General features: G+C 36.4%; 3 protein-coding genes across 4 annotated transcripts; 1 reads left to right on the top strand and 2 right to left on the bottom strand.

The window, feature by feature from the left end:
* Nucleotides 1-272: 272 nt before the first annotated feature.
* On the bottom strand, nucleotides 273-5,680 carry LOC110786583 (probable serine/threonine-protein kinase WNK10). 2 transcript variants are annotated; one of them, XM_021991139.2, is made up of 8 exons: nucleotides 4,918-5,680; nucleotides 4,006-4,043; nucleotides 3,571-3,798; nucleotides 3,052-3,272; nucleotides 2,809-2,966; nucleotides 1,660-2,074; nucleotides 1,325-1,570; nucleotides 273-850 (listed from the first exon to the last, which is right to left on the bottom strand). In XM_021991139.2, the coding sequence occupies exons 1-8, from the start codon at nucleotides 5,137-5,139 to the stop codon at nucleotides 429-431; spliced, it is 1,950 nt and encodes a 649-aa protein (XP_021846831.2). In that variant the 5' UTR covers nucleotides 5,140-5,680; the 3' UTR covers nucleotides 273-428. The 2 variants fall into 2 exon arrangements, with proteins under 2 accessions (XP_021846831.2, XP_021846835.2); XM_021991143.2 differs by lacking the exon at nucleotides 4,006-4,043.
* Nucleotides 5,681-11,160: 5,480 nt separating this feature from the next.
* On the bottom strand, nucleotides 11,161-12,549 carry LOC110785071 (uncharacterized). The gene has a single exon (XM_021989524.2). The coding sequence runs from the start codon at nucleotides 12,349-12,351 to the stop codon at nucleotides 11,377-11,379; it is 975 nt and encodes a 324-aa protein (XP_021845216.1). The 5' UTR covers nucleotides 12,352-12,549; the 3' UTR covers nucleotides 11,161-11,376.
* Nucleotides 12,550-17,853: 5,304 nt separating this feature from the next.
* On the top strand, nucleotides 17,854-26,482 carry LOC110786573 (bifunctional fucokinase/fucose pyrophosphorylase). Its single transcript, XM_021991131.2, has 7 exons — nucleotides 17,854-18,292; nucleotides 19,764-20,034; nucleotides 21,075-21,439; nucleotides 22,370-22,496; nucleotides 22,952-23,971; nucleotides 24,078-24,811; nucleotides 25,889-26,482. The coding sequence occupies exons 1-7, from the start codon at nucleotides 17,921-17,923 to the stop codon at nucleotides 26,285-26,287; spliced, it is 3,288 nt and encodes a 1,095-aa protein (XP_021846823.1). The 5' UTR covers nucleotides 17,854-17,920; the 3' UTR covers nucleotides 26,288-26,482.
* Nucleotides 26,483-26,507: the final 25 nt, after the last annotated feature.

Below are 26,507 nucleotides of genomic sequence, written 5' to 3'. Positions count from 1 at the left end.
AAAAAATCCTGGCTCCACCACTACTAGGAGGTGACTTGGGTGGGGAAACCCTAGGTACGCGGTTTTTTCTGATATATCTTACCTGATTAAGTCGTCGATTGCCCCAAACTGATAGAGCTCTAGAGGAACCTTACCTGAAGTTTGTGACAAGGAGCCCTTGTTACACTAAACCATAGGTAGGTACTACAACAAATACATTTTCTGAGATAAGATTATCACTTCAATCTTCATTCATGTTTTCAGGTGAAAACTAACATTTGAACATTTGTAGAGACTGATCAAAATGGGTGCAAAATTGAACAATTGCCAATATTTATATACACTTTCTCAACAATCCCCATTTTAACGGAAAATCTACCAAGCCACAGAACAAGCCCACATTGGTTGATTCTGTGCAAGAACCTTAATTACCAGTAGTTACATGACCACTAAGATAGAGCAACCATCTTTTTCATCATCCACTTCTTTTTAGCAGCCTCTAATGCATCTTTCCTCATTCTAGCAAGTTCCTCGAACCATTGCAGATACCGAGTTTCTATTGCAGCGAGCTCTGCCTTTAGCTCATCGTCCTGTTCTTCATTTAATGAAGATGAGGAGCTGCTTGTGAAACCAGAAATCTCACAATGTTCCATTGAAGTTGCACCTTCGAGGTTCTTACTCAACTCATTCAAATGGTTACACTCACTCAAATCGCTATTATTCCTTGAAAATTTGTATTCTTCTTCACAATATACTTCTCCTAAGTCAATCTCTGGTTTGTTGACACACAAACGTTTGAAACAATCGCCGATGCAATAGTCAAGACTTCTCAATGCTTTGCCTAATGTAAAGGAATTCTCGGAAAATGCATCTGCAACAAAAAGAAATATCATGGTTGCAGGATTAGAGCAAGTCTTGGGTGATACCGTCTCACACAAACTTCGTGTGATTTGTTAAAATGTGTTCCAAAAAAGGTAAATGGTCATCCCTTAATAAGTTATTACAGCATTCATCACACTACTTAGCTCCGGTTTATTCGACTTATTTTGTCTGAATTTATATTATTTGAATCTTAATGAACTTATCTTAACTTATCTGAATTTATCTTAACTTAACTGAACTTATCTGAATTTATTTTATCTGGAGAAAATTATTTTGACTGAAATAAACTTATTTGTGTGTTAAAAATGTCTGGAAAAACTTGTTTTTTCTGAACTTATATTATCTAAACTTATCTAAACTTATTTTTGCCTGAAATAAGTCAAAATAAGTCGAACATAACAAAACCTAAAGCAACAATCTTGAGAAAGTTCTTTTGAACCAGAAATAGAATCATTTTGCTCACCTTCCATACCAGCAAACCTTTTGTTTTCTACTACAGAAACATCACCTTGCTTCCCTGGTTCAACAGAACAACGAACTGATGATGGATTCGATTTCAGTATAATCTGTGTTATCAAGTAATCAATAAAATCAGCTATAAATGCCACGTCATGATCAGCCAAATCTAACATATTAACCATCTCTGCTGCTACTGCAACCGCTGTATCTTTCTCCAAGTAATAGACAAACTCTATATTCTCCGCCTTCCCTAAGAATTTCACAAATTGAAAAACGAATAAGCTATGATCGATCAGAGAATGTACTAAAACAGGAAACTATCATTAGTTCATTACCTACCTGAAGGGTAAGATATGCGCAATGTCAATGATACCGACTTATCATCATCATTTTTCATCCCTCTTAGATGGAACATGTTACCCTTATGATCCCTCATAGATTCCAAAGCTTGGTTAGTTTGACAGATGCAGTAGTTACTAAGTGAGGTGTTTTTGTTTCCGTAGTGATGTTTACAGTGATTAGAATCGAGATCCATGGAATGAGACGTTGAAATTGGAGCAGTAGGTGAACTGAGGAGTTGGCTGGGAAGCTCAATGGGATGGCGTAATGACTCTTTTGGGTTCTCAAGTTGAAGAAAAGGGTGATTAAGTAGCTCCTTTGCAGGCAATCTTTCTGAAGCAGGAACCAGACATTTCTCAATAAACTCTTTCATTCGTGGATCTTTCACCTTTGCAAGGGAAGCAGGCTTTATCCCCTGCACAAATTTCCACAAAACCATGTAAATGAAATTCTCTGTTGATCCAAATCACCAACTCCATCCAGTGTAGTTATCCATAGAAGTTCAACTTACAGTACCAAAGTGTCAATGATTGCTGGAATTTTTTGGAAAATGAACAGATACTTTTGCAAAACTACCATATGTTCTAATTTTACACACCTTCCATGAAAAACTTTCCTATCAGTTATTCAGTCATTACACTTGGGCTCTGTTTGGTTTGGTGTAAAACGTTATCAGTGCAAAATGATTTTTCATGTAAAACATTTCCAAGGGAAAACACAATTTCAAACTAGTTTTTCTTTGTTTGGTTCCTTATAAAGTGGGAGAAGATGGTGAAGATTGAGGGGAAGAAGGGAGAGGGAGGTAAGGAGGAAAGGTTTTCCTCCCTTACAAATGGAAAAGGTTTTTCCAACTTTGAAGGAGATATGGAAAATTGTTTCCATCCATTGCCAAACCAAACAATGTAAAATGATTGAAAAGGGGAAAATCGTTTTCCATGAAAACGTTTTACATTCTACCAAACGGAGCCTTGATCTAACAAATTATTCTCTGTTAAATTGAAACAAGAGGAACATTTGTTATTTTTGTATAAAGGACCTATTGCTTGTGGGTGGTTCTGACTTCTGTGTGATAACCTTTCAGGGAAAACTAACATCAAAGCAAAAGAGAAGCAGAAATTAAAACAAGTGGGAAATCATTGAAAAACTCACAGAGGTAACCTTCTTGAAGATTTGAGCTGGATTTTTGCATTCACAATAAGGATACTCAAAAGTGACCACCTCTAACATGCACATTCCAAAAGAATATATGTCAGCAAGTTCATTATATTCTTCTTCGTAGAGCTCTGGAGCCATGAATTCGGGTGTCCCTATTATTAGAACACAAAACTAGTCAACAATTTAAACTCTTATTTAGTATCTACAAAAAGCAAAATAAAAAAGTCAAAACCTCACCTATAACACTTCGTGCAATGGGCTGCTGCATTATAGTTGCAAATCCCAGGTCTCCAATCTTAACCTCTCCATGATTTCCGTTGATGAAAATATTGTCACATTTCAAATCTCGGTGAATAATTGGTGGTTCTTGACTATGAAGATAGGCTAAACCTCGGAGAATCTGCCTTGCCCAATTCTTCACAGCCTTCATGTCTACATTTTTATGCTTCTTTCGATATCTATTATACCAAAGAGATAATTATTGCAATTTGTAAACACATACAAACACATATGCTACTCAGCCTCTTCATTTCACCTCAAGTACCAATGTACTGTCCGTGACACCCTAGCATAGGTAATTAGGTATTGACATTTGATCTTCCATTTTAGACCAAACATGTGGAAAAATTTATATAAAATAGCAAAGTCTGACACTTGAACACGTACTCGTATCTGCATGAGTATGCAAGTTCGAGTAATAAAGCTAAAATGAAAGGAAAGGAACCTAAATACAGAGTAAAAAGAAAGGCGACTTACTCCCTCAAGTTGCCAGATGTGAAGAGTTCAGTGATCATGTTCACTGTTTTCTTCTTGTCATCCACCCATGAATCATAAAGCTTTATGATGTTATCATGTTTTAATTTCTTGAGAAGATGAACTTCAGAATATAGCTTCTCCAGACTTTCTGGAGACTGCATAACATCATTTATCTTCACACGATTCCAAGCAACCTCTATTCCATTTACTTCGTCAAATGCCTTGTAACTGCAGATAAAGGGAAATGCTTAAGAAATCATTTCATGAACAAAAAAAAAAAACTAAGGAAAAAAATGAGGTGCTAGGATCACATTTCCACTAGCATGAGATTATTTATGCAATGTCCTTATACTCAGTAACTTGATACATTATGCAGAAACAAATCAAAGCTGATAAAATCAGCTAGCAACATAAAGAAATGATAGGAATACATACACTGATTTGAATGCTCCTTTCCCTAAGATTTCCCCAAACTGTACCGAAACAAAATGGAAAATTTAACCAATATTAACAAGTAGCAATAGCAATGAGAAGAATAAAAGTAATTGGGACAAAAATGGCATAGAAGAAAATTTTACACCCCGCATATGACACGAATTGAATTTGATAGAGGAAAACTTGTAAATAGGGTAACCGGACAAGCTTCAAAAAGTTTCTATGTAACTCCTTGTAAACATATTTACTCTGAAGTTACATATACATGACTAATGCTGTTGCGCATAACTTTCAGAGCAATCACCGAGTACTGCTGAGCGGCTGAGCCACAATCTAACCAAACATACACAATTTTACACTAAAATCCTTTTTGCAGGTTCTATGCTACTGAAACTAACCAAAATTGTAAAATTCGAGTATGGTAGCTCAACAACAAAGAAATAGTTGTGGTAATCAACATCACTTGTTTAAGATCCTTTTTGACAACAAAGTTAAGTTTAATAGTACTCATTTAAGCTTATCTTGCTCAATGATCATAAATTCGTCAAAATAAAAATTACTAAGCAATAGTTTACGGAGTACTTCACAAAACATCACCAAAGTCTTCGACATTACTCTTATAATCAGGCAATCAACCCCAAAAAAATCTGCAATAAAATCAGGAAAATGACATACACAAGTACACAACCTTAGTCGAAAGGAGACATTGTCATAATTCAGCACACAAATGTCAAAATCAATAAAATTCTACGGGGAACCCAACAAAATCATCAAAAAATGAGCACATTTTACACTAATCCAAATTTAATTATAGTATAAAATCCAATGCAGCACTAAAATACAGAACAAAAATTCCACATTTAAACATCAAACAACAACAACAAAATGCTCATAATTGTGAAAGAATAATACCCGAACGTAGCGACCGGTTGGGTCTTTCTCCACATATTCGGGTTCACCCGACCCATCATCAGTATTAGAACCTGGAACAGCTAATCCAATTTCGGTCGACATCCCTGCAAATCCAAAATTAAAAGCAAATACGAAAAAAACCGGAAAATTGCAGAGAAATCTTTGTTTCAAAAATCCCCAAAAAAATGTTGTTTTGAATCCCAAAAAGAATAATTTGATCATAATAACCTAACATAAGAAGCAAAATCGAACGCCGATCTCAAGAGAGAATCGGCAATTCGGCGTTCACCACCCGTATGACTCATGCCCATAATTTCAAAACAATTCGAAAAATAATTTCATTTACACGCAACGTTTTTATTTGTAGTATTATAGTATTGCCAATTACACTAATATAATGGTACTGTAAAATTTAACAACTGATCATCCCTTCAAAACTCTCCATTCCCCAATGCATTTCTATCATTTTGGGGAAATATTTATATGAAGGGACGATCACAATTCACAAAGAAAATAATGAAAGGATGAAAATTAAAAGGAAAAAAAATGAAATCCGAGGTTTTGCGGAAGTGAAGAATGAATAAACACTTGTTTGTTTGATACAGTTTTGACTTTTTGGTAATTAAATATTTTAATAATAATGTTGAAAACATTTGAAGCGACGTCGTTAGGATTAGTTTAAATTTGATGATACTCAGCGTTTTGGAGAAGCAAAAAGAATGTCGCGAAACCCGCCGGTGGAACAGCTAATTTTGGCTTTCATGGTTTAGCTTCGGAAAGGAGCTTTTTCTTTTTTGGTTCACGAAACACGAGATAACGGATTGAATGATATGATACTTTGAGATATTTAATCAACTTTACTTCCCAAAAGTTTTTTTTCTTTTACTTGCCAGGAGTTGTAAATATTGGTTGAAGAAGTTTGTAGTAATATCCATAATTCTGCCCGTGAAATTCATGAATTTCATCCAAAAATGTACGTAGTATATTACAGAATCACGGAGTCATGGTTGAGGAAAGTTGGAGTATGTTTAATATCGGGGTTCGATTTTAGCTCTTGTTACCTTGTAAGAGCAACATCAGCGCTAAGTCTTAAGATTTAAATTTGGTGATATGGCTCATCTAGTTTTAAGATCAGACATATCAATTTCAAGCATTGAAGTGGGTTAGTCTAAAAGTCTTAAATCGAGTCTTGACAAATTAAGACTCAACTTAAGACTCAATATGTGAGTTAAATAAAAAAAAAATGTTATATTATTTGAGATGCTTTAAATGAGTTTGAGGGCTAAGAACTAAATTTGAATGAGTCTTAAAAAGTGTTAAAAATTAATTAATTAAATATTAGTGGAAAACTGACATGGCATATGAGAAAAGTCATAAGACCCCCTTGATGTTGCTCTAAGAGGGTTCTCTATTCGTGATTGTGCCAAGATTTTTTGCACAAGGGTAAAAAAATTTCAAACACATTTAATATAATGTTGAGAAAAATAATGAGTTGGTACTAAGAGCATTGTTAACTACTACGTATGTGGGTTTTTTTTTTTTTTTTGTACTTGGAGAGAAATAATGGCAAAAGGCAAAAATAATGCTCTTAATGGTGGGGAAATTTTTGCTCAAATTTTTTATATTTATGGTTCATAACAAATAAAATTACCATTGGTCATAAAATTTCCAAATCTACAAGTGAACATCGATACTGATATTATTTAACAGAAAAATGGAAATCTTCGTATTATGGAAGAAAACTAAAACTAATTATTGGATTGTTCTTATAAGATAGTAATATTATATTGTTTTCTACCATATTTATGATGTTCCTATTACTTTATGATATTCTAGTGTTATCCTATCTCCGTTTCAAAATGATCTTTACCCTTTCTGTTTTAGTCTGTTTCATAATGTTCTTTACATTGTATTTTATACTACTTTCAGATATGTAATTTTAATATCTTATCCCACGACATTTACAATTTTTCACTCACTCACTCTTACTTTATTCAAGTTTTTCTTACCCACACTAATGTGCTTGTAATTTGCGTATCTTTAGGAATCATTAGAGACTCTTTTAAGTACATATTAGTGTAGTTTAGGTGCATATAGGTTGTATTTAGAGCAAATCTTATTCATTTGCGTGTCTTTGCTTGTTTGCTACGGAGAGATTCTCCCTCCCTTTTCCCGGTCAAGTCAAGGCGACGTATTGAAATAAGGAGTCACGCTAATACAAATGAGAAAAGTCACATTCATGACGAACGAGCCTTGCTTCCCTCTCATCACCACCTTCAAAGGACTTACATGAAGGATGAGCTAGAATACAATGCTCCCACAAGCTGAGGTCAATTACATGGGACGATGATAAATTTTATGCAAAGGAGAAATACCCCAGATATTTTAAAGTCGTTGCGCAATTATTCGGGAGATTACATACTTGCACAATGGTCAAATATAACTGCCTATAACTCCAGATCTACTCAACATTTTAAGGTGATCCAAGTTGGAGGTGATAGTAATTTATCTCAATAACTTTTTGATGAGTGGTCACATGCCTTCTTCGACGAGTAGAAATAGAGTTATGAAGTTTTTAAGACAAGTAGCACAACGTAGACCGCAACACAGACTGTGGAGCTTTCCCAGGGGTCGTGCAGGCAATAGTAACTGAGAAAATATCAGTAGGGATCGTGCAACTCTGCACGGGTCGTACAACTTCTCAGACCCAATTCCCAACGACTCTTTTAACTTTTGTTTTAGCTTTTCTTTTAACTTGTAACCCCTTTAGTATACAGACTTTCAAACCCTAACTATTCATCAACTCTTCTTCCCCATTTGGAGGTGTAGCCTCCATCAGAAGATTTTAGAGAGAGAGAAGGGAGAGTTCTAGAGAAAGAAAGTAGGGTTTTCTTGTTTTTGCTTGGATTTTGATGGTCAAACTCACCACTTGAAGCTTCCATGTCAATCTAAATGATTTTTTCTTACTCTTTCCTCTATTCATCCTCATTATTGCTTCATTTATTGCTTTGATTTACTTCTTGCACTTTACTTGCTTTCATTTATTGCATTTCTTATAGCTTGCCTTTAATTTTATTGTGTGTGAGTAGTCATCCAACTAAGGATTAGGTGACCCCAATAATAAGGTTTGTATGGATTGAATTGGATATCTCTCTCTCTCTCTCTCTCTCTCTCTCTCTTGTGCAGTTGTGCTATTTTCGTTTCTATGAATTGTTGGGATTATTTATGCGTTTTTCTTAGTAGTATGATCATAGGAATATCAACTTAAGGCTTTTGTTCCTACACCCCTCGTGAGGCCTGAAAGTGGCACCGAGGAGGGTCTGCGGGTCTTGATTGCTTGTTCTTGTGCGATGTCACTAAGTGGATTACGTAGTCTATTCGCCGGTGAAAGTCGGAGTTAGGTAGGATTATGTGTTCATCCACGTCGATATTCACCCACTTAGGGTACGTGGATTGAGATGAACAAAGTGCTATACTCAATGTCTTAGAAATGTTTCGACTTTCAATCGAGGAAAGTTCGTTGTAGAAAGTGAATCTCACTAATGAAAGTTGAGGGATTCATATTTACAGGGTGTATAGGTCTCTTTCATGATTCGATTCTTAGTTTCGAGAGTTGTGAGTTTGCCATGGTCATTCATCTTCCTAGCATTGTGGAAATTCCACTTCCTAGTATCATTACCATTAGGATTTCAACCAGCCAAAAACCCCCTTGTTTATCTTCTTGCAACCCATTCGTGCATTGACCATCGGCTTAGTAGTAACGGCCTAGTTTTTCTATTATCCCTCACCCACCCTTTTACACATTTCTCTTAGGCCCGTGTAGTTCACCTTATTTCTCCTTATCTGATCCGAACTGATCTTGTCTGATCTGAACTTATTTTCTGATCTGATCTGAACTTATATTTTCTAATCTAATCTGATCTGATTTTTCATAATTGATATTTAAATAAAAACTACAACTATTAATATTAAATGTTTACAAATAAAATAAATTATATTCAAATTTATAATATTGTTATTATATATTACACATTATTTAATTATTCCATATACTCCCTCCGTCCCAAATTACTCGTTACACTTACCTTTGCACAAAGTTTTAGGTGATAAGTGGTTGTTTGGTTATCAATTGTTATTTATTGAAAAAGTAGATGTGATAGGAGCTAATGGAGTATTTTTTAAATTGAATGAGAGAGGTTGTGAGGACAAAAAAAATTAGTGGGGAGAGAGAGAAAGAAACAATATAATAATTGTGGGGTCATTCATAATTTAGAAGTGTAACAAGTAATATGGGATGGACGAAAAAAGAAAGTGTAACAAGTAATCAGGGACGGAGGGAGTATTAGATAGACTTAGACATGATCTGGATAGATCGGTTCTTATATGGACATGATCTGGAAAAATCGATTTTGAGTTGGACATGATCTGGACATAATGGTTCACACCTGGACATTATTTGGACTTACAAGTCCAGATCTGGACAAAGTGGTTTAGATCTAAGCATGATTTGTATTGATCATTTATGATTTTGACATGATCTATACAGATTGGTTCTGATCTATACATGATCTATACATACCAGATTTGATATGGACATAATAATTATGATCGTTACATGATGGTGGCATAATGAAACGTTCAGTATAATGAAGCATAATTATGTATATAATTAAGCACGACAGTTAATGATTGATCTATAAATAGGAATATCCAAATTGAACTCGGACGAACTTTCAATAATACGTGATGTACCATAAGATAGCGCGAATAAAATATCACATTTAAAATATAGTTGCAACAAGAAGACGAATCTTGAGTTGGTTTCTTTACAAATCTGAGTTCATTCTATGACAATTAAAGGCTTGGTTTCAAAATGATTTGGTGTCGGCTAACATAAATCGTCATTAAGACCTATCAAAGAAGAAAGGAGCGAGAAGTCAAAAGATTAAACAAGAAAAATAAAATATTAAAGAAAAATAAAACAATTAAACCCTTACACTAAAAGGAAAATGAAAAAAGAGAGAGAGCAAACAACAGATTAAGTTGAAGATGCTTACCCGTTACCCCATAAGTCCATAACAAAGTTGCTGAGAAAATTGAAGAGCTCTTCACCTTACGGCTTACGGTATCAAATGTAGTTATCCATTAGATCGAGTTCAAGTTACATTATCAAAGTGTCAATTATTGCTGGACGTTTTTAGAAAATACAAAGATACTTTTGCAAAAACACCATATACTTCGTGTAGAATGTTCTAATTTTACACACCTTCCATGAAAAACTTTCCTATCAATTATTCAGCCATAACACTTGCAGCTAACAAATTATTTTAAGCAGCATTCTTCCAAACCTTTTCGTATCTCAATTGCCACTTAACATACAATACAACTCCTTATAAAAATATTTACTCGACTTATGCTGTTATGAATAGCTTTTCCGAGCAATTACCGAGTACTGCTGAGTGCTGAGCCACAATCTAATCCAAACATACACAATTTTACTCTGAAATCCTTTTTACAGGTTCTATATTAGTGAAACTAACCAAAATTGTAAGATTCGAGTATGGTGGCACAAAAATGGCAAGGTAAGCATCCGAAGTTCCTAACAGCTTAGCTCAACTAAGAAGAACTTGTTGTCACTTGTTTAACATCTTTCTCTACAACAAAGTTAACTTCAAGAGTACTCATTTACCTTAACTTGCTCAATCATCATAAATTTGTCAAAACATAAATTACTAGGCAACAGTTTACTAACAAAACATCACCAAACTTTGACATTATACTCCATCAGTCTCATTTTATTTGCTCCATTTGACTTAAAAAGCTCACATAAAATCTAATTAGGCACTCATACTGGAAAATTATATACACAACTTTAGTCGAAATGTGACGTTGTCATAGTTTAGCACGCAAATGTCAAAATCATAAAATTATACAGAGAACTCAACAAAATCATCAAAAATATGAGCATCTTTGACATATTCCAAATTTTATAAAAAAGAATAAAATTCAATGCAGCAGCACTAAAATACAGAACAAAAATCACAAATTATTAGGTACACTCGAGAGTACAAGGAGAAAGGTACTCTCACATTAAAATAATGTTATGTTTGCTTTTTATGAAAAAAATAACATTAGCTTTATAAAAAATAACATGAAAGCGAAAGTAACATATATTTATGGGAAATAACATAACTCTATATGAAAATAGGTTTAAAAGTATGGTAAGAAACAATAAATTGAAGGTGTAATAAACTGAAATATTGATTTCTTGTCGAATTAAATTGATAGCCAATTGAGAGCATAAAACATGCTACCCTTCAACCAAAAACATAAAACGAACTAAACTATACATACCAAAATATCGAACCATTGTATAATGAAAATAAATAAATAATTATAAAACTCATACTCCGTACTACTGAAAGATCCAATATTATTATCCTAATCAAACTCTAATTTTTAATTATCCCCTTCCTTAATCTCAGCTAATTTTCTGTCTCCTCCTTCCTTAATCTTAAACCCTTTATTAGCAAACTCCCCCTTCAAATCCTCCAACGACTTCCCTAATTGAGCATTCTCAGAACGCAGCGTTTCAAGCTGCCTCTTCACAGTGAAGCAAGTCTCCGCCAGCTCAGCACTACTAGCAACAGAAACGCTCCGCGCCACGTCATCAGGGTCCACCTTCTTACTATCGTCTTTAGCCACGTGTTCGATCCCAATTTTGTTGAGCACGAGTTGCGGGATTCCACGTGGAGACATCTTAGCCGTGGGATTCTTCATCAAAGCTTGGAGCCCTTCGGGGAATTTAACCCCCCACCGGAGTTTCAGAACGGCGCCCTTTCGGATTGGGAGTACCGTCTTTGCCCCTAATTCCATCCCGGAGACGGCGTTCTCCACTGATGATTTCAGGGGTAATGCGGTAATTTTACTCCCTGCATTTCCCACCGAGAAATAATCGTCGTTACCCATCTCAAGCGGCTTCTCAATCACCTCCAATGAATTATCAACCTCCCCCTCGAAAGCGGCACCGTTTGATTCAAATCGACCCGGACAAATCGACGTCGAGGATTGCGATTTCTTGATCGAGAAATCACCGAATTGAGGCTTAAAATGGAGGAAAAATCTAGGGTTAGACGAGGAGGAATTCCCGAGGAAATTGAACTCCGCCGTCATAGTCATTGGGGCGTCGTTTGGGGAACCAAAGTGGCCGATTCCGGTTTTGACGAGGAGAGAGAAAGGATTAAACGAATCGTTGGGGCGGTATGATAGGCGAAACGATGGGCCATAGTCGAAGAATGTGCCGAGGCCAAGAGAGAGCTCCTTGGAATCGCCGGCTAAGAGGGATGATTGGAAGGGTAAGCCTAAGATGTTGAGAGGTATTTTGGCTTTGAAGAGGGGTTTTTGCTCTTCTCTGAATCTTAGTGAAGCTTTCATTTTTATTTTTATTTTAATGTTGAGGAGAGAGAAGGAAAGCAGTGTGGGTGTTTTTTGAGGGAGAAATAAAGGAGGTTTATAAACGATTTTTTTTGAATGAGATTAATAAACAGCAAAAAATGAGGGTTTGATTTGAAGATTTGAAATGAATTATTGGTGCGTTATGTTTGTGTGGGGGTTAGCGATTTAGCGGAGATTCCGGTTTAAATATTTTGTCTGGAGTTTATTTTTGGAGGTGAGATGTGGGGAGTATGAGTGGGACTGCGACTGTCAGTTTTAGTTCAAATTTTAAACAAATTAAAAGGTGGATGTGGATCCATGATTTTTAGGTTCGTGTTTGAAAATTTTGTGATTATGTTTTAATGTGAGGTGTTCACCACTAAATACAAAAATTGGTGGTGAGAGCTAGGTTGCATCAAAATGGATACGGACACGGATTCAGTCTTAAAAATAATGGACACGGGGATACGGGTAATAATATTAAGATAATATAATATATATAAAAAAAAGATAGAATTACAGTCATTAATAAAATAATATGCAAAAAGTAATTAAATTTATTAACGACATTCAAATAAGAAAATGGAACTATTCTACACAAAATAACACGATAATGGCACAATAATCATCTCCTCTTACATACCACATTTTTGCTCTTCCTTTGTAATAACGTTCACTCCTTCTAGAAAGTAGGCGGAGATTGTTGTGAATGAACACCAAGCATTCGTAAACATAAGATCAAATTCACATGATGGATGGTGGCTTGTGAATCTAGTCCTATGTTTATGAAGGTTGTTGATTGCTCAGGAGACCTTCGAAGGAATTGTGAAAAAACATAGTAATCTGAAATATTAATTAATATTGAAATATGTGTTCAAGACGTGTCCATCGTGTATCCGCCTGTGTGTCTCATGTCCTGATTTTTCAAAAAAAAAAAAAAAAATGGACACGTGATTTCGCATGTCGGGCACATATTTTCGCGTGTCCAAGGCGTGTCGGTGTCGGACACAGGACACGGCAGCCCAATGGCGTGTTCGTGCTTCCCAGGTGAGGAGTTGAGGATTAGGGATGCTTAATCAACCCAATCCAAATTCAAATTCGGTTTTCAAATATTGAATAAAATTCGGTCCAAATTTATTTTGTTTTAATTTATATCTATATATACTCTCTCTGTATTTTTCAGGAGTACAGGTTAATCGACACAAATATCAAGGAAGGTAAGTTGATTTTCTTATCATAATGATGTAAGTGGGGATGTGTTGATTCTTTATTGAAAATATTTGATAGTGGTTGAAAATTTATTGTGAGAAAAGATGATGTGATTATGTGTGAGGATCATGGGAGAAAGATAAATATGGAGAATGAAGTACTTCATCCGTCCCTTTTTATTTTTTACGTTGGCTTCATCCACACGATTTAACAACTACAGAGTAATTACTGTTGATAAAGGTTCCTTCTTGTTTTATTTAAACAATGCAAATTATGTTTATTGATAATGTTTTTGCTATTGTCCAAATGACATTGGGAAATGTGAAAGATTTAGAGCCCCAATAAATTTGATTAATTAAACAATCATTTGCACAATTTTTGACAAATACTAAGACATTTATGCTACAATATAAAAGCAAATATTCCAAACGTAAAGATTAAAGTGGGACACCCAGAACGGGATACGTAAAGGGCCTTGACAATCAGTTGTTGGTTGTTTTACTTGGCTTGTTTGAGGTTGTTTGTGTTGGTTGTTTGACTGTAGACTTTCTAATTAAAAATGTGTTTGGTAAAGTTGGTTGTTGTCTACTAGTTGTTACATACAAAATGTAATTACTAAATTGAAAGTCATTCGTCAATGTAAACAACACTACCTTATTAGCTTTTGGGGTTTGGCGGAAAAACCTGTTTTTTAGCAAGGAAAAAATCACTTACCAAACCTGTATACTTGTATATTGGTTGTTTGACCACTAAAACAACCAAAAGGTAAAAGGCAATGTAAAGGCCAACAAAAAGAACACATTATTGTTTATTGTGTTTTCACAAAAAACAAATGTTGTTGTTCATCCTCAAACTTATGACATCTCATATTTTAGTGCAACTTATGACTAAAAGCCTATTAAAAAAGAGAAAAGTCGTTCTTATTAATGTATAAAACTATAATGCCCAAATTTATATATTCGAGTAACAATTTATGGTAACAAACTTTTATTCATTTACTATTCAATTCATAGATCTTATCTAAAAATTTAATTAGAGAAAACATAAAACCATGAAATTAAGAGAGAAAAGTATATGAAAAAATAATGTCACGCTTTCTTTTACCTAATTAAATGTGTTTTTTAAGGAAAATTTGACGTCATCGGTCCCAACTATGGTTGGTCATCTTTAAAAGGTCTCGACTTTTGATCAATCCAGGGCGGTCCCAACTATATGGGTCTCAACTTTGATCATGCGTTGTGAACTTGTGACTTACAACCTGCTGAACAAGTTCTTTTTTTCTTTTGTTTTTTCTTTTATAACACTTGGCACAATATTATTGGTTAGTTTTATTTTTAATTTAATTGCAAAAAAACAAAACTCTTCCTCCTCCCTTTCTTCCTCACCTATAGCAACTACGTACTCAAACCCACAACTTTCACCAGCCACCCTGCCACCAACCCCAACCCCAGTCACCTTGTCGCCGACTAAACCTAGTCACCCCCTCAATAACCATACCCACCCATGCACGTTTCCGCCGACTAAACCTGGCCATCCCGCCACTAATCATACCCATCCAAAAACTCATCCCACCCACCAGAAAACTCACCACCACCGAAACAAAAATCTACCTCCGGCTTCCCCTCTCCCTTCCACGCATTCTAACGTCCAAATCCATCACGAACACTTAAACGGGTAGATCGGGCCTCCGTATAAAAGATTAGATTTGACTCATGAGAAGAAATCAACTAGGACCTAAACTAGCCACAAACTAAAACGAAAACTTGTAAATTAGCTAGCCGTCATTAATGAAGAAGTTTTCCGGGAAGAAATCGGTGGAGTAGAGGTGTGGTATTTGCTGAGTAGAGGATTAACCCCCTTCGTTATGGAGCGGTGCAAATTACAATGATGAGGTGGCCGGCGTGCGCTGATCGATTGTGGATTCTTCGATGGGGTTGGGTGGATATTTTTTTCACCTTAGCTTTAATCTAAGGATTCTTCAATATGTTACTGTTATCGTGGAGTGCTCAATACTTCATATGATTTATTTATTTTTGCAATTAAGATTTATAACACAAGCTGTGATTTTTTTTCCAGTGGTTCTTTCATAATCTATCCTGCTGTAACGAAGAAGAAGCTAATCTATAAATAATTGGGAGGAGGATTTTTTTCAAAAATAAAACCAAATAACCAATATAAACATGACATGTGGCAATAGTAACTGGTTTATCAGGTTAATTTTGATTAAGGACCATCTAAAGTTGAGACCTCCTAACGTTAGGACCGCCCTAGATTAATCAAAAGTTGAAATCTTTTAAAGAAGACCGATCATAGTTGGGACTGGTGGCGTCAATTTTTCCTTATTTTTTACCCAAGATGCATTTCGACTTTGTAACTCAATATGCAATTTTAACTTAAAATCTTTTAAGTTATAAGTAAAGTAGTACAAAAAATAACGTTTTACACAAATAATGTAAATTACTCAAAAACTTAGTGTACCAATTGTTGGTCAACCATTTTATTCTTAAACTGCGTAAATAATGAAATTCATATTTTTCTCAAACTGCACATATAAAGAAATTTATAAGTGAATGTGAAATGAGTGGAAAAACTCAAACTATATCCAATACTCAAGATATTGCCCAGGCCACTAATTAGTTAATTATTAAATTTCCAAGCTAATGCATACATCTTTCCATGTCTCGTCATTAGTTGACAAATGACGTGACGTGACGCCATGCCATGCTAAAAAAATAGACAACATTCCTGAAACCACCCTCCCAACACCGGAAATTGCCCCTACCACCATAAAACCATCCCGAAACCACTCGAGATTACCACAAAACCACCCTCAAGCCACACACAAACCACCTACATGTTCCAGAATCTCACCCCAAAACCCAACAACAAACTCTAAGATTTAGGGGAAAAAATCATTTCACAATAATGGATAATGCAAAATACATATTCTTCTTGTTAATTAGGTCGTTAAATGGTGAAATTCGACCTTAAAAATTTCAAATCTGATTTTTTATGGTTGAATTTGACATTTAAAACACCAATTTTGGCAACTGTGCGAGGGGAAGGGGCAGCCGATGACAGAGGGCGACAGAGGGAGACAAAAGAGAGGGAGAGGGCAGCGACATAGGGGGAGGGCCGCAGGCGGCGACAGAGGGAGCGGGAGCGGGGTGTTGTTGACAGCAAAAAGTGAAGTGAGAAAATGGAATATAAACCCAAACAAAATATTATATCAAAGGGTTTTCATTCCATTCTCCTTGGTTCCCTTTCGCATACTCTTTCCCTTTCCCCTTCTCCAACCAAACGACCCCTTAATGTTACTCCACTTTATACTCCGTAGTCCGTACTTGTATGCAAAAGGAAAAAAGTACTTAAGCGGTGTTTGATTCGCGAATTCTAGGTATAACGTACAAGTTTATAATGGTCTAAATCATACCATGTGTTTGGTTGAAATTTTTAAGAGTTTTAAACACATACCTCAAACCCCCAAGGTATGGGGTTTAGAAACCTAGGGGAGAGGTGGGTACGGCTCATACCTTTACTCTAGACATTAAACGAAAGGAAAAAAATCCATCCCCAAATCGAATCAAACACATGTTATTAAGAATTAAGTTCCAAATCCATTCCACTTTGATATCATTCATGACTCCAACCCTTATTAGTTTGCGGACCAAACGTCCCATTAACGTCTCAGGTTCTAGCCCATGCGAGGCCCCTTATATTTTTTACTAGATTTTTAGCCCGTGCGATGCACAGATTCTATTAAATTGTTAAGTTAAAATAACACTCATATGAACACCAACTGCTATATTTATATAATAGATTAGATTAGTTTTTTTTATTTTGGATTGAATTTCATTTTGAATTTATTTTTTAATTATTAGTGTGTTTGATTTTGAATGAAGTTGTATATTGGATTAATATTTGATTTTGGATTGAATTTTATTTTAGATTGGTGTTTGATTTTGGATGAATTTTATTTTAGATTTATTTTTTTGATTATTTGAGTGTTTGATTTTGGATGGAGTTGCATATATTAGTAATTAATTAATTAAAATATATACGTAGCACCTAATTAATTATCTATGTGGCACTCGATTTCTTTAATTCAAAAATAAATTAGAAATTTTATTTTTCATTGGCCGAAACCAATAATAATCGTGGGTGGCGCTTTAATATTTCAGCAAATATGCCTCATTTATATATATAATATATTAGATTTTGCAATTTGCATTACTCCCTAATTTAATTTATTACAACGACGTCGTAGGGACAATTAATCCATCTGACAATAATCGGTTGAAAATAAAAACTGCAGATCCCATCTTCCTCGCGCGCGCTCTATCTCTCCTTGTCGGCAAAAATGGAAGACACTAAAAATGGAGGAGAGAGAAAATGGCGGAGTAGGAGAAACCACAACAAACAATCCAAAACCATTATAGCTGACACTTTGCGCAAGTCATGGTACAGATTACGCCTTTCAGTACGCCACCCTGCTAGGGTTCCGACGTGGGATGCCGTCGTGTTAACAGCGGCGAGTCCTGAGCAAGCTCAGCTTTACAAATGGCAGCTCAACCGCGCTAAACGCCTGGGCCGCATCGCCGACTCCACCGTTACCCTTGCCGTACCGGATCCCCATGGCCACCGCATCGGCTCTGGTGCCGCCACTCTCAATGCTATTCATCAGCTGGCTCTCCATTATGAAAGGATTGCTACTAACGAAGATCACGACTTGGTAATTTTTTTGTTGTGATTTGCCTTTTTGTTTTGTACAATGTGTTGCAAAAAATTGAGAAGTTGCAATCAAATTGGATTGATGGTGTGGAATTGTGAGTATAATTGAACTTGACAATATTTGATTTTAATTTTCCGAATTTGAAATGTATGATCTGTTATGATTAATTAATTATCTCGAGTTAACTTTATATAGTATATGGATAACATAGGATGACTTTTGAATGGCAACTTTTACTAATTGATCATATAGTACTTGAATTTCAGCACAACTTATACGACTTTGGGGTGGAAAGAATAATGAAAGGTGGATTTATATATTAACACTAGAGCTGTCAAAAACCGATCTGACATGATTTTACAAAAGAATTGACCTGACATGACTCGAACCAATACGACCCTAAACAGCATCACTGATTCACGGTCAAATATTAGGCCAAGGTTGAGTTTCATAGTGGCCAAAGCCAGGCATGAAGGCCATGAGACATGATTGTTGTATGGAGATATGATGTGAAAATATCACCACAGGAAATAATCAGGAATCTACTATTATAAGTGATTTCGTGATAAGATTATTAGTTTTGGGGATCAATTTTGCCTTTTCCTATCCAGAATATGGAAATGTGCAGCAGTGGAGTCAATGAAAAGTTAAACCAAACTGGGAAAAAAAATTGAAATATGAACTTGTGACAATTCTTCAATAGATGGATTTTTTTCATAAGGTAAGTCTTTTAAAAAGATGATGATTTGAAGGTTTCATATTCTTTGTTCATGAAACATGGCTACTTGGTAGTACTTAGTAGGACTTGCTCGAGTATCTTTATAGACTAGCCAGCAAGATTACATAGAGGAATTCCATCTGATAGAAGCATTAAGATATATCTGGTGTGGTTAGTGTAGCTATGGTGGTCTTGAGAAGATGAAGTCCTCTGACTGATGTATCTTAGTTCTAGAAACTTAAGTTCAGAGCAGATTTACTGATTCTCAAGAGGGTTAAAAATAAATAAATAAATGAATGAAGAGTAATATTCTGTTACAATCTGCGCATTTTCTTGTAGAAAATGGGCACTTGGATGCTTGTTTTCAGTATAGTCTGATGTTTCGAGGAAAAACAGTATTTAATGGAAGGAAAGTTCTAAGGGTGTACTCCACCTTGATTTGTATCTAATGTGCATTACACAGTTTTAAACTAATTTTGTCACACATATTGTATGATTTGTATTATCAGGTGTACTTGTATTGTTATGTGGATCTGTTCATGTTCTTCTACCCTGTGACTCTGTGAGGAATCACTTGTTATCTTTTTTCTCCATGAATTATGTACATACCGTGCTGTCTTTTACTGATTCCATTTTGTGTTAATCAATTTTTACTCATGGACTATGTTTTTGGCTTTCTTCAGTTTCATTATCATAAAGTAGGATCATTTAACCCGTGTTAACTTAATTGTTCCTTTCATGGGGTACGTGCAGAGAGCTGATGGAAGTATTGACTCTTCTTCTGGTGGAAGGTTTAACAATGGAGTTCCTGACCTGCCGTATATTGATTTGTTGGCAAAAAAACATATACTATTGCTGCATGCTGGAGGTGACTCCAAAAGGGTCCCATGGGCAAATCCTATGGGAAAGGTTTTCCTGCCACTTCCATATTTGGCAGCAGATGACCCCGATGGCCCTGTTCCTCTGCTTTTTGACCATATACTTGCAATATCATCCTGTGCCAGGCAGGCTTTTAAAAACGAAGGTCATTATTAATACAAGCGTTGCAATCTGATTTCATTTTAGTTTCGTAATTTGTTAAAATCATATGCTTGCAACATATTCTATGTAAATTGGGAAAGTTCTGGAAGTATCAACCTTTTACTCATGGTTTGGTTGAAATCATGCTTAATTCCTAGAGTCCTAGGTCTAGGGTTTCTGTTCTGATCTCTGCTTGCTGATTCTCTGATCTGCTACTGAGTTTCAAAAAAAAAGCATTGTTACTTAAATGAGATCAGCTCTAGCAAACATCAAGAGATCATCAGCAAACATGATGTGATAAAAATTTCTCACATTTTGGATGGAAGTTGCTTTTTCCCCAATAACTGAATACTTTTGTCTGTAAATTCTGCATATTTGATTCCATCCATAAATCACTTAATTTCGTTGGCCGTATTGGGCTTTGGTGGTATTTATCATGCACTTTTGGGCCCTGAAACTCTTTGAAGAATCTTTTCCATTCTTCGGCTTGAATCTTGAACCCGACCAAAAGCTTCGCTTAAGCGACGTAGTACCTTTTCTGCGTCATCGTCTTCCGGAGCGCCGGGCTCGGCTGGCCCGCGTGGAGCCGAGGTTTTAGTATTCCTTCTCGAGCTTCTATTTCTTCCGTTAAAGGAGATTCGAGTGCCATTTGCAGATTTGCTTACCGCCCTTTAATACATGAGGTTTTGCAAGTGGTAGCTTACTGTTTTGTAATTCTTTAGTTTGTTTATATTTATAAAAGAATTTGTTGAATTCATGCATGTTGTGTGGATTCTATGTTAGTTTGCTGGCTTCCTCAAAAAAAAAAGTTAGTTAGAGGGCTTCCATTTAGCTGAGATAGTGGGTTAAGGTTTTGTATTTTTATGTTTGGTTTTTGTTCTTGATTTCTTCATGAGTTTGCCCAATCACGCCAACAGGTTACATCTCAGGTTATTCTTTGTCCTGAATCTCGAAGCTTTTGCTGTATTATCATTTCGTATGACCTTCTTAATGATCTATTTAGAGTTATTCAAACACTTAACACCAAACTGTCTTAATGTGTAGGTGGATTATTCATTATGACGGGAGATGTCCTTCCTTGTTTCGATGCCTCCAGTATGTTTCTTCCAGAGGATGCACCCTGCATCATCACAGTTCCAATAACTCTTGACATTGCCTCCAACCACGGTGTTGTCGTGGCTTCTAAGACTGCATTTATTGATGCTGTTTCTTCTGTCAGTTTAGTTGAGAATCTTCTGCAGAAACCTAGTAAGGAGGAGCTTGTTGAAGGTCAGGCTCTTCTGGATGACGGCAGAACATTGCTTGACACCGGAATTATAGCAGTCAGAGGTAAAGCATGGGTTGAGCTTGTCCAGCTTGCATGCTCTAGCGAATCTTTGATTCTGCACCTTCTGCAGAGCAAAAAAGAGGCAAGCTTTCATTCAACATTAAGCACGTCTCTTATTTCTAGTAGTTCCCTGGATTACTTGTAACATGCCTTATGATCTGAATTTATTTAATAAACTATAAAAATGAACTTTCTAGCAGCAAAGCCTGTATTTTTTGTTTCCATGGGGTTGAATATCTCATGCTGTATATTCTTTATTCATTTCTTTGCTTATTTATTTTGTAACCCAAATTAGCGTTTGTGAAACCAATGTTCCTGATTTCTAAGTAAATGACCAGAAAATGTTAAATTAACATGAAAATTAGGTCCGAGCAGAATTTAGGTGACAATAAACTCTTATTTACTTACAGTTGACTTATTGGGTAGGATCGCTTCTGTAACCGTATGCCAGTTTCATCCATCTATTGGGTAGGGAATCCTGTGGATGTGCCTTTGTGGGTTGCCTGGTAGTAAAAAACTATGCTCCTTGTCTGGCTTTCTGAATGTCAATGTTAAGGATTGCGATCGTGTATGCTAGTTCATGGTCTGTGAAGGATATACTCAACACCTCCTTTGTTGAAGGGATTCCCCAGAAAACCTGTTGGAGTCCCTATGAAGTCCCTGCCTAAGTTTGCTCCATTTGTGATGGACTGATGGAAATTGTTACATGTCTTGCTACATTCCCTTCATCTATGTTCATTCATTATTTATCTCCTCTCCCCTTTGGAGTTTTATCTTTATTCCGTTCAGTATCTCCAGTTTACTTAGATGCAAATATCGTACTTTGTTATTAGAACACCTCCTTGGGTTGAAATATTTGTCGCTATTTTTCTCCTTATAAACATAGTAGTTTTTTTTTTTTTTTTTTGCATTTTCTGCAGATGAGCTTGTACGAAGATCCTGAAAGTAGCCTTTGTTGCTATTTTTCTCCTTATGAATATAGTAGTCTGATTTTTATTTGCATTTTCTGCAGATGAGCTTGTACGAAGATCTAGTTGCAGCTTGGGTGCCGACAAAACATGAATGGTTAAAGAAGCGACCATTGGGGGAGGAGCTTGTCAATAAATTGGGAAAACAACAAATGTTCAGCTATTGTGCTCGTATGTCAAAATTATTCTGAAATACGATGACTATGGTCATGTTTTTCATGTTATCAGTTACGTGTTTGCTTATGCTGCATTGACTCATATTTTTGTATTTCAATTTTCATGTACTTCATTTAGTTCTGAAGCCTTCATGGCTTCAGTCGCTTTTCCAAATCTTACAATTTTACAATGGAAAAGAGAAAGTTCTATGAAACTCGCCTTTAGTGATCATAAAATGGAATATGGATTCTCAGTTAGTAGTAGTAGTCTTTCTTATTCAATTCTCCTACTCATCCATTGTTGCTGTATGTCCTCCTCCCTCTTGTTGAAACTGAAGAACAAAAGTAGGGAAAAGGAAGTAGGGAGACACACCATTTCCTCTTACTGACCCTGGTCACTCAATGATCTAATCCCTGCATGTTATAATAAATGAATGCTTCACAAAGTTTAATGTGTATTATTTGTTGCAGATGAATTGCTGTTTCTGCATTTTGGAACATCAAGTGAAGTATTGGATCATTTTAGTGGTGTTGACTCTGGACTTGTGGGGCGTAGACACTTGTGCTCTATTCCAGCTACTACTACATCTGACATTGCAGCGTCAGCTATTATTCTTTCAAGTAAAATTGCACCAGGGGTCTCAGTTGGTGAAGATACTCTTGTTTATGATTGTTCAATTTCCAGTGGAATACAAATTGGCTCCCTGTCTGTTGTTGTTGGTTTAAACATTCCCGGGGCTTCTGATGGGGCTGTGCAAGATCCGGTAAGATTTATGCTTCCAGATCGGCATTGCATTTGGGAGGTACCATTATCTGATTGCAATGATCGGGTAATTGTGTACTGTGGTCTTCATGATAATCCAAAAACCCCGATGTCTAAGGATGGGACATTTTGTGGGAGACCATGGAAGAAGGTGTTGCGTGATTTACACATTCAAGAAGCTGATATCTGGAGTTCGACGACGGGAGAGGATGAAAAATGCTTATGGAATGCAAGAATATTTCCAGTCCTCCCTTACTTTGAAATGCTTCAGTTAGCATCATGGTTAATGGGATTGCGGGACCGGAAAAATCAATCCATGCTTATTTTATGGAGAAACTCTCCCCGCCTGAGTTTGGAAGTGCTACATCGATCCATTGACTTCCATAAAATGTGCTTGGGATCCAGTACTCATCAAGCTGATCTAGCTGCTGGTATTGCAAGGGCATGCATTAGCTTTGGATTGTTAGGACGTAACTTGTTTCAACTGTGTGAAGAGATACTGCAAATGGAAAATTCAGGAGCTGAAATCTGCAAGGACTTCTTCGCAATGTGTCCCAGTCTCCAGGTGCATAACTCTATGTCGATAGTTCCTAAAAGTCGTGCATACCAGGTGAAAGTGGATCTTCTCCATGCTTGTGGAAGCGAATTGCTTGCAAATGAGCTGGAGAGCAAAGTTTGGGTTGCAGTTGCTGCCGAAACTGCTTCAGCTGTAAGATATGGTTTTAAAGGTAGGTTAAGACTTCAAACGAGGATTAATTATCATTATCCCCATTATTCTGAGAAGTATGGTTTTCTGGTGTGCGTTATTTATTCGTGAATTTCTTTGGTCTACAGAGCATCTTCTGGATGCATCTCAAGGCATATCCACTTCAATACGCAACGGCAACACACTTGACATTGGTGCAAAGAAGCAAAACTTGCTTCGTAGTGTGAAGGTTGAATTACCCGTACGTGTAGATTTTGTCGGGGGTTGGAGTGATACTCCGCCATGGAGTTTAGAGCGTGCTGGTTGTGTCCTTAACATGGCCATCTGTCTGGAAGGTTCTCTCCCAATCGGCACAATCATAAAAATGACAAGGACAGCGGGTGTATTAATCAGCGATGATGCTTCAAATGAGCTATTTGTTCAAGATCCTGAATCCATCGTCCCTCCATTCGATAGCAATGATTCATTTAGGCTTGTCAAGTGTGCATTGCTTGTAACTGGTGTGATTCATGACAAGAACCTTCAGTCTATGGGGTTGGAGATTAAAACATGGGCCAATGTTCCTCGTGGTAGTGGCTTAGGTACATCAAGCATCCTTGCAGCTGCTGTGGTGAAGGGACTTCTTCAAATAATCGACGGGGATGATGGGGATGAGAATGTTGCTAGGTTAGTATTGGTACTAGAACAGCTTATGGGAACAGGGGGAGGCTGGCAGGACCAGATTGGAGGTTTATATCCTGGTATAAAATTTACAACTAGCTTCCCTGGAATACCTTTGCGGCTTCAGGTCATTCCTCTCTTGGCGTCTCCTGAGTTGATGTTGGAGTTGCATCAGAGATTGCTTGTGGTATTTACTGGTCAAGTAAGTAGTTATGGATTTTTTTGTTTTTCATTTCTTGTAAAACTGTTCCAGCTGCTCAAAGTGAAGACCTCAAATGCTATTGTTATCAGACGATGACACAGACCCCTTCCTACCCCACCACAATAAAATACCCTCCAAGTCTCCTAACGAGTTTTTATTTTTTATTTTTTATATTCTTACTCAAATGATCTTTCATTGGTTTTTCATTTTTGTTACTTCAATTATCTTCCGTTGATGCAAAATTGGAAATGTTAGTGGAAATGCTTGAACTTAATTTCTTACCCTGCCTGTTGGAAAACCATAGTCCTTTAGTGGAAACCTTAATGGATGTTTTTAACTTAGGCTCCGTTTGGTTTGGTGTAAAACGTTTTAAGTGCAAAAATATTTTCCTTTGGAAAACATTTTCTAAGGAAAAACACAATTCCAAACTAGTTTTCCTTTGTTTAGTTCTTTAAAAGAAAATGGAAGAAGATGGTAAAGATTGAGAGGAAGCAGGGAGAGGGAGGTAAGGAGGAAAGGGGGAAAGGTGAAAAAGTGGATTCCCTCCCTTTCAAATGGAAAAGGTTTGTCCACCTTTGGAGTTATGGAAAATAGTTTTCCATAACTTGTCAAAACAAACAATGTAAAATGATTGAAAAGGGGAAAAAAGTTGTCCATGAAAACGTTTTACACCCTACCAAACGGAGCCTTAATTTTTTTTCTCTGCCTGATAGAGAATCATAGTCCTTTTGGCGTATAGGTGTGACGATACTATTAACCTATGTGCCTCTTGGGGATAGGTTTTTGACATCTTGATATCCTCAGACATGGTAAAACACAACCCTCGCATATTGTTATTCTTTTTGTTGTGCTATCATATGATGCAGGTGCCTTGACCTTATACATGCATTAGATAAGTTGTGTGCCACGTGTGCGTGTGTGTTTTCAGGGTTGGTGGGTTTTGGTTAAGTACATGCTTAAAATTCTGAATGAAGTTTGCTGAAAGTGGAAAACATTCTTCCATTTTGGTGATTTCTCTACTTTGATACGAAGTATGATATAATTGTGATTTTGACAAGTACTTGTAACACACTGCAGGTCCGGCTTGCTCGCAAAGTATTGCAAAATGTGGTGACTCGGTACCTAAGACGGGATAACTTGCTTGTATCCAGCATCAAACGTCTCGTTGAACTTGCGAAAATAGGGAGGGAAGCTCTCATGAACGGAGACATAGATGAGTTAGGTGATATCATGATGGAGGCATGGAGGCTGCACCAAGAATTAGACCCATTTTGTAGTAATGAATCCGTTGATCGGTTTTTTGAATTTGCCGAACCTTATTGTTGCGGCTACAAGCTCGTGGGTGCTGGCGGTGGTGGTTTTGCGTTATTGCTTGCCAAGGATGCGGGTTGTGCTGATGAGTTAAGAGGTCTACTATCACAGACCTCAGATTTTGACATGAAAGTCTATGATTGGAATATCTTTTCTGAGTTCTAATATACTGTACAAACCTTGTTTGATAATTTCCACAGGGTAATCTACAATAATAGTATTCTTTCCTCCTCACTGGCAATAATGTATGCTTTTGTATACCCCCTCCAATTATTGGAATGTATAAATTTTTGTGATGTGCTCAGGTGTAAAAGATTGTTAATTTTGCTATACATAGAAGGTTGATGTATTCATTTGATACCTTCCAAATGCGTACAAAAACTAA

This window comes from Spinacia oleracea, chromosome 2 (assembly GCF_020520425.1).
Source record: "Spinacia oleracea cultivar Varoflay chromosome 2, BTI_SOV_V1, whole genome shotgun sequence".
NCBI classification, from domain to species: domain Eukaryota; kingdom Viridiplantae; phylum Streptophyta; class Magnoliopsida; order Caryophyllales; family Amaranthaceae; genus Spinacia; species Spinacia oleracea.
Note: the sequence above shows the minus strand (reverse complement) of the source record. Positions and strands in the feature narration are given on the sequence as shown.